General features: G+C 37.4%; 2 protein-coding genes, 1 long non-coding RNA gene and 1 pseudogene across 4 annotated transcripts; 2 read left to right on the top strand and 2 right to left on the bottom strand.

Moving 5' to 3' along the window:
• Positions 1–758: 758 nt before the first annotated feature.
• LOC306864356 (serine/threonine/tyrosine-interacting-like protein 1) lies at positions 759–2,745 on the bottom strand (annotated as a pseudogene). The gene is made up of 8 exons (XR_013786100.1): positions 2,621–2,745; positions 2,448–2,509; positions 2,276–2,353; positions 1,780–1,852; positions 1,552–1,687; positions 1,328–1,425; positions 1,071–1,183; positions 759–989 (listed from the first exon to the last, which is right to left on the bottom strand). The product of XR_013786100.1 is annotated as a serine/threonine/tyrosine-interacting-like protein 1 (transcript).
• A 136-nt stretch (positions 2,746–2,881) lies between these two features.
• LOC306864355 (proline-rich protein 11-like) lies at positions 2,882–6,208 on the top strand. Its single transcript, XM_079408339.1, has 10 exons — positions 2,882–3,144; positions 3,216–3,325; positions 3,854–3,992; positions 4,063–4,185; positions 4,277–4,462; positions 4,546–4,632; positions 4,712–4,824; positions 4,907–4,978; positions 5,083–5,179; positions 5,347–6,208. Exons 1-10 carry the CDS (start codon positions 2,992–2,994, stop codon positions 5,386–5,388), a joined length of 1,122 nt encoding a protein of 373 aa, XP_079264465.1. The 5' UTR covers positions 2,882–2,991; the 3' UTR covers positions 5,389–6,208.
• Positions 6,209–6,963: 755 nt separating this feature from the next.
• LOC306864354 lies at positions 6,964–11,561 on the bottom strand. The gene is made up of 3 exons (XR_013783773.1): positions 11,473–11,561; positions 10,594–11,035; positions 6,964–10,513 (listed from the first exon to the last, which is right to left on the bottom strand). It is a non-coding gene; the product is annotated as an uncharacterized lncRNA (long non-coding RNA).
• Positions 6,970–11,211, top strand: LOC306864353 (nonsense-mediated mRNA decay factor SMG8-like). The gene is made up of 4 exons (XM_079408338.1): positions 6,970–8,675; positions 9,424–9,569; positions 9,656–10,525; positions 10,648–11,211. The coding sequence occupies exons 1-4, from the start codon at positions 7,151–7,153 to the stop codon at positions 10,858–10,860; spliced, it is 2,754 nt and encodes a 917-aa protein (XP_079264464.1). The 5' UTR covers positions 6,970–7,150; the 3' UTR covers positions 10,861–11,211.
• Positions 11,562–11,626: the final 65 nt, after the last annotated feature.

Below are 11,626 nucleotides of genomic sequence, written 5' to 3'. Positions count from 1 at the left end.
TAAAATGAAGTGGTCAGGCTCCAGACCAAACTTTTCTCATTTTATAAACGATTTCAAGCTATATTGTAAAGTCCTGTGTAATTGCACAAATAAAAAGGCTATTAGAACTCATAATATTGTAAGCAGGTATGCTATTGTATGAAGTGAGGCCCCCCCCCCCCCAAAAAAAGGTTTGTAATTTTATTTATTTATTTGTCTATTATATTTTGTTACTGTCCTCTGGCACTGTTTCATTATATTAATGTTGTTCATCTTTTTCTATGTTTCTTTTATACTTGAATGTTTCTCGTTGTATTGTTCTGATGTAAGGCATAATAAAAAAATTAAATTAATTAATTTAAAAAAAAACTTCCCACAGACGCATTTTTTATTTATTGTCTTCCTATATTATTTCTGTATTTGTAATGTCATCCAATGTTATATTTAATTCTTTATACTTGCAATGAAAAAATTAAAAATACAAAAAAACTTCCCACAGACACCCATAAAGAGGGAGAGGGAATATACCAACTGTGAATAACTAGAGTTCAGGGTCAGTGTTGAAATTGTAGACAGAACCTCATATTATGTCATAGGAATGATGATTCAGCAGCGAATTTTAAAAAGGTTTATTAAATTTCCAACACATTGTGTGTGTGTGTGTGTGTTAAAGCAACAGTAAAGTGGATGAAAAAAGTATTTTGTACATTCTAATATTGCCTATAGTGTGTTTACGGGAAGTAGTTTATTGTTTTTAAATATTATTTTAATTGATATATTAACATTAAATAAAAATATATGATTCTGTATCATCAGTGACTGTAGAAAGTCACTGAATATGAATGTGCACATGATGTTTCTGTTAAATGTTGTTATTGTCAGTAGTTGGGTTCTAATATATCTGTCACTCTCTTCTCAAGAGTCTGACGTTCCCAGTCAGAAAGTTGCTGAACAAATCCTCGATTTGGCCTCATGTTGGCTTTGCACTGCTGAATATGATTCCATGCCTCCTATAATATTCAGAAATGACAGGTGAGAAATATTAAAAAAGCATCTGTCAGTAACATCAATGCAAAAAGTAAAAACATTACCTTTAGTGTGTATTTGAGATGATACATAATATATGCCATTGTTACAGCACAGCATTGGCTTACTCCAAGAGTAGAGAACATCAAAACAGAAGAAAAGTTATCGAGATGTGAACCTGAAATGTTTAAAACACCAACAGTCATAACTAAACATCAGATTTTTATATATATATATATATATATATATATATATATATATATATATATATATTTGATTTATTGTTCATCAACTGGATGAAAAAAAATCTCCCTGTACTTACCAATAAAAACGCATATTCTCTCGAATGAAGTGATCAAATCTGCCTCTGCAGAATCTGCAATCCGGATGTGTAAGACAGTGCAGTTTGCCTTTTTAAACCAAGTTTGCAAAGTTCAATTCATAGATTAATTTGGGTTTTCAGGCCATACTAAGTCTGAAATTAAATTAAATTAAATTAAAAAACCCAGATATTACACATATATGAATATATATGAAATGGCTCACACAAGACTGCATTCATCATCAGAGACATTGACAAGTGCATTCAGCTTCAGATCTTTAAGGATTTGAAGGTTTGTGGCCTGCCTGTAATCACCCATATAAAGATTTCCACCGGATAGGGATTCAAGCTCTCCAATTCCTATTAATATAAGTATTTATGATCATTAAATTTGTTTACAAACAGCAAAAAAAATTAAAATCAAACAATTTATTATCTATTAAGAATAATACCCTAATACTGTAAAGAATCTTTTGCTATGCTGTAAAGATTATTCTATGCTGTCTGCACAGACTATAGCTGGACCTATAAGAAAAACATACAGTTAGGATGTTTTCAGAGGTAAGTGCGTAAGTAAGTAAACTGTATTTATATAGCACATTTAAACATAGCAAAGCTATCCAAAGTGCTTAACAATGTAACATAAATTTAAATGAGAAAAGAAAACAGAAAAGAAGCAAACAAGACATCCAATAAAACATAAATAAATTGAAATTAAAATGCTAAGGAAAATATATGTTTTCAATCTTGATTTAAAACTGGTAATGGAAGGTGCAAGGCGGCATTCTAGAGGCAATTGGTTCCATAGACGAACGGCATTGACTGAAAAGGCTCTGTCACCCTTGGTTTTCAAACGGGAGCGAGGGATGTCAGTGGATCTTAAATGTAAAGGTGTAACGTTACATTTTTAGCAGACTTCATAACATGTTAGAAAAGGTAGTGTCTTACCTGAATCTGACAGTGAATGTGTACTACTGTCATAAACAATTATGTATCCAAGGGCATAATAAACTTCCCATCAGAATCCTTCGAAAAGCAAGCAAAAACATGACCAGTGGTGCTTTGATATTCTACAATGTAGCAAAACAGGAGGAGAAAAAAACATAAAACTGAAACATACCCATTTAGCATTTCTGGCAGTAATGATATGGCTGAATTTATATGACTCTGCTGCACGGGCATCTGAAGAAATAAGACTATTATTATCATTATTATACTTTCACTTTCATTTGCTGGTGTTTGAATTAGTACGTTCAATGTACGGTATTTCAGTATGGAATAACTCATGCTTACCAATCAAACAAAGATAGTTGCTGTCTGCTAGCCTTGGTAGATGAGTGTATTGATTTAGGATGTTGTACAGTTTTGTTGCCTCACAGAGGACTTTTCCAGCCATTAGTAACAGCTTGAGCACAGAAAATGCTGCTATATGTCTCTAAACAAAAAATATACAGACCTACATTTGACTAAAAATGACTACCTGTCGCGTCTTAGCTTGATACTTAATTTAACTTAGCGTTTTGAAATATTACTGCTCGAAATGTTTATTAAACCTAACTAGACAAATTCACTGTTACTGTTGATTAAAAAGCATGCTCTATGTTTACACTCCTGCTATGGTAACAGACAAACCGCTGTGATTGGTTGAAAGCGTTCCGCTCCAGATGCAAACCCTTTCCGTTTTCCTTAACCAATCAAAAGTTAGAACCCGCCCCATCGCACTTCAGCTGCGATCCTATTGGAGGGTAAATAATAAGGAACTATTTTCAAAATCAGACATACAGCGTTCAGCAACTCTGGATATGCGTGGATTCGGGGTATGTTTTTACTATCAGCTCTGTAAATCGGTAAATCATGAATTATTAAACGATGTGTAATTCCTTTCCAGGGCCTCTGCAGTGCCTTTCGGCGGCGGAGGAAGAGAAATGGCAGCAGTCGACGCTGGGCCATAAAGAGCAAGAAGCCACTTGGGACTCCTGCCTTACCAACGGCCCCTGTGTGAGCAACTGAATTACCTATGCATCTACAAAAACAACCCCTGTATACAGTGCTTTCATATACACTTACAGTATAGTTTAGGATTGTTGTACCACTTATCATGTACATGCCATGTATATATTTATGTGTTATGATCAAATATGCTAGATATCTACATGTATTCCACAAGACAAAATAATAACTTAATTTGCTGTACTAATATCTGTATATAAAAAACCGCTAACACTTTTTATCTTAATTTTTAAGACTTAAAGGAATAGTTAACTCAAAATGACAATTCTTTCACCATTTACTCACGCTCATGTTGTTCCAAATCTGTGTGACTGCTGATCTGTAAAACAGAAAAGAAGAATAATGTTGGTGGCCAAACAGTTTTGGTGCCTATTGACTTCCATTGTATTATAAAAAAATAAGGTATTTCACAAAATATGGGTAAACTATCCCTGTAAGACTTTGAAAATAAAAGGCTTATGAGCTAAATGTTATCTATATATACTTACTTTACTTTCTGGTAATACTTTCACCCAGTCCAGACAACAAATCAAAGGTGGACACTATGGAGGAGACAAGTGTTCAAGCCACTAAACAGCTGTCTTCACTAAGTATTGGAGCTCTGTTTTCTGCGGTTGGAAGTGTAATGCAAAAATGCAGAAAGACAATTAATCAAGTACGTTTTTCTTTTTTCATTTATTAGAGTTCAAAAGAGCTTTTCAGTGTCTGACCTGCTTATTTTTTAGATCTGTTCTGGTCTCCTGAACGTCGTCTTTTTCTGGAGAGGCTATTCAGAAAGAGTGGAGTCCCTTCACCAAAAAGTAGAGGAGCTGCAAAGGGAAATGGCACTATTGCATTCCACTTTGAAGGTTGGAACTTTTCAGCTGTACTGAAAAGGATTTTCTTTAATTATTTTCAAAATTCCAGTGCTTGTAATGTGTATAAAATATTACCTGATAGCTGTATCGAGAAGCCAAGACTGTAGGCGGTCAATGTGAAATGCCTGATGGTGTTCAGCATTCTCCACCTCCGCCACCACCACCTCCTCCTCCGCCGCCGCCTCTTCCTCCTCCTCAAATTCTGTTGACATTTGCTCCGAAGGTGGCCTCACTTCCCCCAAAACCTGCACAAACTAGCTCTCTGAAGGTGATTCACTTCACTTTGCTTGTTGAGAAAACAAGTTATGAAGGTTTGCTCTATTTTAGGTTTTGCACTAATTTTCCTAACAGGAGAAGCAAAATGCCCCTGCTGCTGTGAGTCTTCGAGATCTTCAAGCAGTACGATTAAGGAAAGTGACTGTAGGTCAAAAAACTCAGGTGAGTGAAAGATTGTGTCATCAGTTTTCCATTGAATTCTGCATTGAGTCGGTATTTATGATGGCACATTCATTCACAGGTGTCTCCAGAGAGAAGAAGATCACCACTGGTCACACTTGCAGACTTGCAGAAAGTCCGTTTACGACGCTCTAATTCTGACCTCCCCTTGAAGTCTAGATCAAGCCTTGGCAGGTAAAATTCTGCATAAATAAATGTATTTATTTTCTTCAAGGCAATGCATTCGTTTTTGCATCATTTGTGCTCTTCTCTGTAGGACTGTCTGTAGGACACCAACCAAAAATCCCATGAATCTTCGGGTACAGCTTCGAAAAGTCAACTTAATGAGGCAAGATCACTTTTACTTTGTGTTGTTGAAATACAAAGCCAAGGCATGCCTAAAACCTCAGACATCACATCGAGCTAAATACTATTCATTTGTTATATTCTTAGGAGTCCTGGTGGCACACCACTATGTAACAAAGAGAATGATGTGATGGATTCAAGCCTGGATGCAAGCATGACCAGAGGGTTAGGAAACCAGTACCTGGTATGTAAACCGCTTTATTCCATAAATAATCACAGAATTTATTCTTTTAAGTTTCTCTTTGAGATTGCTAGTTTCATTTTTTTCAAAAGATAATTATATTTAACAATATAAAATTATAAATCATGAATTTATGAGAATTATTTATTTCATTTTTTTGTTCTTTACAGAGTGCTTTAACAAAAGGACTATCACCACTCAAGGCTGTCTAAACAAAGAAATTGACTTCTATTTTTATTGCATGGCCAGTCTTGTGTTGTTTTTCTTTTTGGCTTGTTTTTACTTGTGTACGGTGACTGTGCTAATAGCTTTGGTTCTCATACTGTCATGTTACTACAATAACTATTTTAGTGACAGGACAGTATTTGATGTTACTTGGTCCTATGTTATTTTATATACATGTGAAATGTGCTTCTTGCTGCTTTTATATCAGAACCCCCTTTTCAAAACATGCTCACAAGCAAATGCACACTGTATGAAAATTAAATGCACATCAGCTTGAGCATGTTTTTAGATATGTTTAATTGTATAATTAGTAGAACTACATAATTGAACATGCGGTTCAGTGTCACTGTTACTGAATATGACTGTGGAATGTGCGAACTAACTCGGCTTTAAAATATAGTACTGTATTGAAGTCTGTACAGGTGTGAGATAAGTCAGTTATTGATCTGTAAATTCAATACGCCATTGATATCTTATATGTGTGTGTGGTAAAACGTGAAGCGCAGCTTGATATAACCAGCCCTGTTATTGTGAGACTCGGGAAGTTTTATGTCTTTGTTTTACTGTATGTTTACTGGTGGGCTTGAGGTGTACCACCCAATTACATGTTACATGTTTTTTTTTTTTTAAATGTCCGTTTCATTTTAAGGGTCTTTTGCAATATTTCTCTAAAGCCACTTTTATTTGTATGCAAAAAATATTGCAGCTAATAAAAACCATTTAATAAATATTGTATTTACAGAAAATTTGTATGTGTTTTTTTTATTTTTATTTGCAGTGCATTTAAATAAAGATAAAGTAAAGGTTTAATTTCTGGCTTATAAAATGTACATTGTTGTTTTAGTATTATTTTAGTGCTGTCAAATTATTAATTGCGATAAAATAAAAGTTTTCGTTTACATAATATTTGTATGTGTACTATTTATATTTATTATGTATAAGTACACATACAGTATATATTTATATTTTATATAATCTATAAATACTTAATATATTAACATATTTTTCTTAAATATATACATGCATGTGTTAGTATTTACATATACACAGTATACACACATATATTATGTAAACAAAAACTTATTTTGGATGCGATTAATCATTTGACAGCACTATATTATTATTATTACCATTAAATAATTTAATACATTCTAGTTCAAGTTTTAGTAATTTGATGTGCTTTTGTAATTTTTATTAGCTTTTTTTTTGTAATTTTATTTAGCTTTTATTTTTTTTGTCGTTTTAATACTTCCACAACTTAAACTTATTGCAACTACCTATTGCAAAGGTAACATTTCTGATTTACCTTTAAGATTTATATATTATAATATTTATCCAAATTGCTTGTATTTGTATATTTTCAGCTTTCCTCTTAATTTTAGTTGTAGTAATTTTATGTGCATTTATTTGTACGTTTTTATATTTCTATTCAGCTTTATGTAATGTTTTAGTACTTCTAATATTTCAACTAAATCTTATTTTAGAAGGCAACAATTCTAATTTTCCTTTGTGTTATCAAATTTTTATATTTTATTTTGTTTTATTATTTTAATCGTTTTTTTCATAGTTTTAGGTTTAGTTAACAATAATAACCCTCTTCATATTTCTAAAGCAATAACTCTTTACATATTACATTTTGCGTGCTTTTTGTCCGGACATTAACTTGAAGATTTATGTATCCACCCGGACTCTTGTGCTCAGAGAAATGTGATCATTAAAGCCCCGCCCCTTTGTTTCTGTTCAGCAAAAATGGCGGTGCCCGTGAATATCGGAGCACTGTTAAAATCAGAAGTGATAGAAGACACCGTGGACAAAGATGAGGGCGTTTGCGTATTGGGCATATTTGGGAAAAGCGCAATGCAACCGGGATCAGTCAAAGACTCTCTCATAAACACCTTAGCGGATAAACACGTCTTCTCTGTCTTTGGGAGCGACAAAACTGACAGCTCGAGCGGGGGAACATCGATTCGTGCGTATTATAATCAAGAGAACCGCGTGCTGTATCTCGTATTAACATCTGTTTTTGACAACCGCCAGCTTATTCGCGCGTGCGAGTCATTGACGGCGGGTTTGGGTCATGCAGAAGCGCATGAGTTTTGGAAAGCAGCAGAGAAAGATCACTGTTTGCAGCTGCTGTATCTCTTCTCGCTGTGCCATGTTCTTCTGCTGGTTCATCCCACATGTTCGTTCGACGTCACTTACGATAGAATGTTTCGCGCTTTGGACGCGCTACGTCAGAAAGCGCTTCCACTGTTGCGCGCCGCGATTAAAGATTCGTCAGCGTCTAAAGAATGGAAGTTAAACTGTCGGCCTTGTCCTCCACGTTTGCTCTTCGTGTTCCAGATGAACGGAGCGCTCAGAGTGACCTCCTCTGGCACGGGAGGGAATGGGACTGATGGTTCTGGAGGGGATAAGCCCAAAAAACACTCCCCTAGAAGGCGACTGCAGCATGCTCTGGAAGATCAGATATATAGGATATTCAGGAAAAGTCGTGTATTGACCAACCAGAGTAGTAATTGTCTCTTTACAGTGCCTGCCAATCAAGCTTTTGTATATGTAGTGCCAGGACCAGATGAGGACCCCATTGGCTCTCTTCTGGGGCACCTGCGGTCCAACTGTGTCCTTCGAGAAAGTGAAGGAGGCATGCCTGTGCCCAGGCAAAGGCGGTACCAACAGATGAGGTACTCCAATAGACAACCCTCTTTCAATGTAGAAAGCAGTCTTTCTTCAGGAGGGCAGTTGGTGGACTGCACGTTAAAAGAGTTCCTTTGGCAGCATGTCGAACTCGTATTGACCAAGAAAGGTTTTGATGACAGTGTAGGTCGCAATCCGCAGCCATCACACTTCGAGTTGCCTACTTATTCCAAATGGGTACATGTTGCATCCAGACTGTATCAGGTCATGATAGAGAATGGTGAGGATGACGCAGCCGAGATCTCCCTCAAGGTGCAGGGTCAGCTCAAAGTGCTGGAGGGGTTCCTTGACGCAGATGTAAAGTTCTCGGAAAACAGGTGTCAGAAAGCCTTGCCACTGGCTCACAGTGCGTACCAGTCAAACCTTCCCCATAATTACACTACCACAGTGCACAAGAATCAACTGGTGCAGGCACTGCGAGTGTACAGCCAGCACGCGAGGGGAGTCGCCTTTCAAAGGTACACCTTACAACTCCATGAGGATTGCTACAAGTTCTGGAGTAACGGGCATCAGCTCTGTGAGGAGCGCAGCCTTACGGATCAGCACTGCGTGCATAAGTTTCATCTGCTGCCAAAGCCTGGTAAAGATCCATGTATTCCCTGAGAATCGAACCCATTACCTTGGTGTTGCTGGCACCATACTCTTGAGTTCTTTAAAGTAGAGAAAGATCTTTTTTTATTTAGACTGATGACCCCTTGTACCTTCCAATGATTTTCTACTTTACAAATCTGCATTATATACCATGTTTAATAATCAATAAATAAATAAACTTGAATGTTTATTCCTAAATGCTTGTTTCATACTGTTAGTCAAGTAGCACTTTATACAATACAGATTGTTTGTATTAGTCTAACATTGTTCATATTAAGTTCATAATAAAAGAGTGTTTCAAGGTAAACAGTGTTCCTGTAGCTAGATCATTGCGTTAGTGATGCCAAGGTTGTGGGTTTGACTCCCAGGTAATGCAAGTACTGATAAAAATGTGTATCTCCGATGCAAAAAGTCCCATTTATAATGGAAGTCAGTCATATAAGACAGTTCTGGAAAGCAATTTTACAGAAATACTTTAATGACAAACTTTGCTCAGGCATTTAAGAATGACTATCCAACATTTCAGATGCTCCTCAAGTGAGCGTAAAAACGTTTTTGAGAATTAGTGGATTTTTTTCACTAAATTTGGTATTTCCATCACTCGTTTGTGATGTGATGCGTCAAAAGGCGCATAAAAACAGGGTGATGGAAACAGCTATTGTGAAGAGTCAAAATTATTTTCCTTGGCATTTTGTAGAACATACTTCTATCAGTTACTACTTTTCTTCACATTGCAGGAGAGAAGCCAGAAATGGACCACAACCCACCTATTCTGTACCACAATAGTAGAGGCCGCTCTACAGGTTCCTGTAACTGTGGTAGGAAGCAGTCTCCAAGAGAAGATCCATTTGACATCCAGGCTGCCAACTATGACTTCTATCAAGTCAGTAGCAGTCAAGTTCTTCTACCGTAAATATTAACTACATAAGCTTTAAATCTATTCTTCATCGTTCTGTCTTTTATTCTCAGATGCTTGAGGAGAAATGCTGTGGGAAGTTGGAGAGGATCAATTTCCCAGTGTTTCAAGCCAGCACACCCGACCCTGCTCCTGCCAGTGATGAGGTGCCCAGACCTGGAGAGGTACCTCCAACAGGAGAAGCTGATCGTCTAAAGGAGAAAGAGACTAGCACTCACACACCTGGTGATAGCACAAGTCTGAGTCTCGCTCTTAGCTTGGGCCAGTCAACTGACAGCCTTGGAACATATGGTGATGGAGCAGAAGGACAAGAGAAGAGGTCAAGCTTGGTGGACAGACAGCCCTCCACAGTGGAGTATCTCCCCGGCATGCTTCATTCTGGATGCCCGAAGGGACTGTTACCCAAGTTCTCGAGTTGGTCTCTTGTTAAACTTTGTTCAGCTAAGGCCTACAACAGCCTCGCTGGTTTAGAGCAACCTGGGTTCCTCCCAGGCTCCGCTTTCCTCTTGCCCTGGGATGTTGTCATTCGGAGCCGATCGGAGGAAGATGTAGGATCACTTGAGCCTCTGGACGGAGGCCCAGCCTCCTGGCCAGCACCGAATAAAGCATCCGCTGGAAAGCGAGGCAGTGCTGGAGGAATCGGACGAGGGCGCAGACGAGATGATGTAGCTCGTGCTTTCGTTGGTTTTGAGTATGAGGACAGCAGAGGGCGCCGCTTCCTTAGTTCTGGCCCTGATAAAATAGTCAAAGTGCTTGGGCAAGGCGGACCAAAGGAACCTGCAACCAGATGCTTGAATTCTGATATGCCTTTATACATTCCCTCCCCAGCTCAAGGACGAGGGATAAAGCCACACTATGCTCAACTTGCTCGTCTATTCGTCGTCGTCCCTGATGCTCCTCTTGAGATTGTCCTAAACCCACAGGTACAATATGTTAGAAAGTGAAAAATCTGTACATTTCATTCTCAAATTGAAGTATTGACAATTATTACCACCCATATTTTCTCCATTGAAGTATACTGTTCTGTGCTTCTCTTCTCTCATAGGTCCAGCTGGGTCCCCCTCCCTGTCCTATCTTCCATCCGGAGCAGCCTGAGGTTGTGCTGCCCCCTGATGGACTCTGGGTGTTACGCTTCCCTTATGCCTACGTGACAGACAGTGGACCATGCTACCCTCCGAAGGAGAACCAGCCATTGGCAAACTTCAGGGTGCTGAGAGGCATTCTGCGTGCCAACACGACTAGTTCAACTCCACAGTAACAAAAAACCCTCTGCACTTAAAAGCGCTGTTGGGATATCTGTAGGACAAGGACATTTGGTGTCTCCATGCTTCTTTTCTGTGCCGGTTCTTTTATTAACCAAATTCTAGAAATAATTGTGGCTGTAAATACAAGCAATCAAACTAATGAATGTTGTGTTTACAGTAAATAAATACCTGCAGTGAGAAAAAAAAAGACAATGTCATCATAAAACTATAATATTATTTTAAACTGAATTTACTTATTAAATGTGTATGCAAATAGTGTCCACTCTGCTTTTCTGTTTGCTGTGGACTTTTGAGGTTGATGTTATGAATTATTTTTACCTGAGTAAATAAAATGAGATCTTATAAAACACTTGTTCCTTAGAATGTTAAAATTTCAATCTGTTACGGTTGTGGTTTTAGATATCAGTCTATTAAGGTTTGTTATGGTTTTTACATAAAATAGCTATTAAAAACACGACAGAGAGGCGCTATTTAGTTATGTTATATGTCTAAAGTAATTATGACATGGTATATCTTTGACATTCTCAAGTGACAAAACAACGTGACAACTGTAATATCTTATAAATACGTAATATTTTCTGAGTTTAAAGTTATTTAAGACTTACTTTCGCTGTTAGTTTTTATTACTTATCCAACTGACACATCACAAAGATAACAAATGTTTTGGTTTTTTGCCTGCATATCCTCTGCGCTCGCTCATTGGTCCATCCACGTTTTAGGCTGGCCAATCAGCGTATTGTTGCTAGGCCGTTTAGTCTC

The sequence above is a fragment of the Barbus barbus genome, assembly GCF_936440315.1.
Source record: "Barbus barbus genome assembly, chromosome: 45".
NCBI classification, from domain to species: domain Eukaryota; kingdom Metazoa; phylum Chordata; class Actinopteri; order Cypriniformes; family Cyprinidae; genus Barbus; species Barbus barbus.
The sequence above is the reverse complement of the archived record's forward strand: the minus strand, read 5'-3'. Positions and strand labels throughout refer to the sequence as shown.

Bases quoted from the DNA above. Each gene is read 5' to 3' on its own strand.
- LOC306864355 (XM_079408339.1), top strand. From the start codon at position 2,992: ATGCAAACCCTTTCCGTTTTCCTTAACCAATCAAAAGTTAGAACCCGC. The intron at 3,326-3,853 runs GTGAGCAACTGA...ACTTTCACCCAG, and splicing joins GCCTTACCAACGGCCCCTGT to TCCAGACAACAAATCAAAGG. The intron at 4,633-4,711 runs GTGAGTGAAAGA...ATTCATTCACAG, and splicing joins CTGTAGGTCAAAAAACTCAG to GTGTCTCCAGAGAGAAGAAG.
- LOC306864353 (XM_079408338.1), top strand. From the start codon at position 7,151: ATGGCGGTGCCCGTGAATATCGGAGCACTGTTAAAATCAGAAGTGATA. The intron at 8,676-9,423 runs GTAAAGATCCAT...TTCACATTGCAG, and splicing joins TCATCTGCTGCCAAAGCCTG to GAGAGAAGCCAGAAATGGAC. The intron at 10,526-10,647 runs GTACAATATGTT...CTTCTCTCATAG, and splicing joins AGATTGTCCTAAACCCACAG to GTCCAGCTGGGTCCCCCTCC.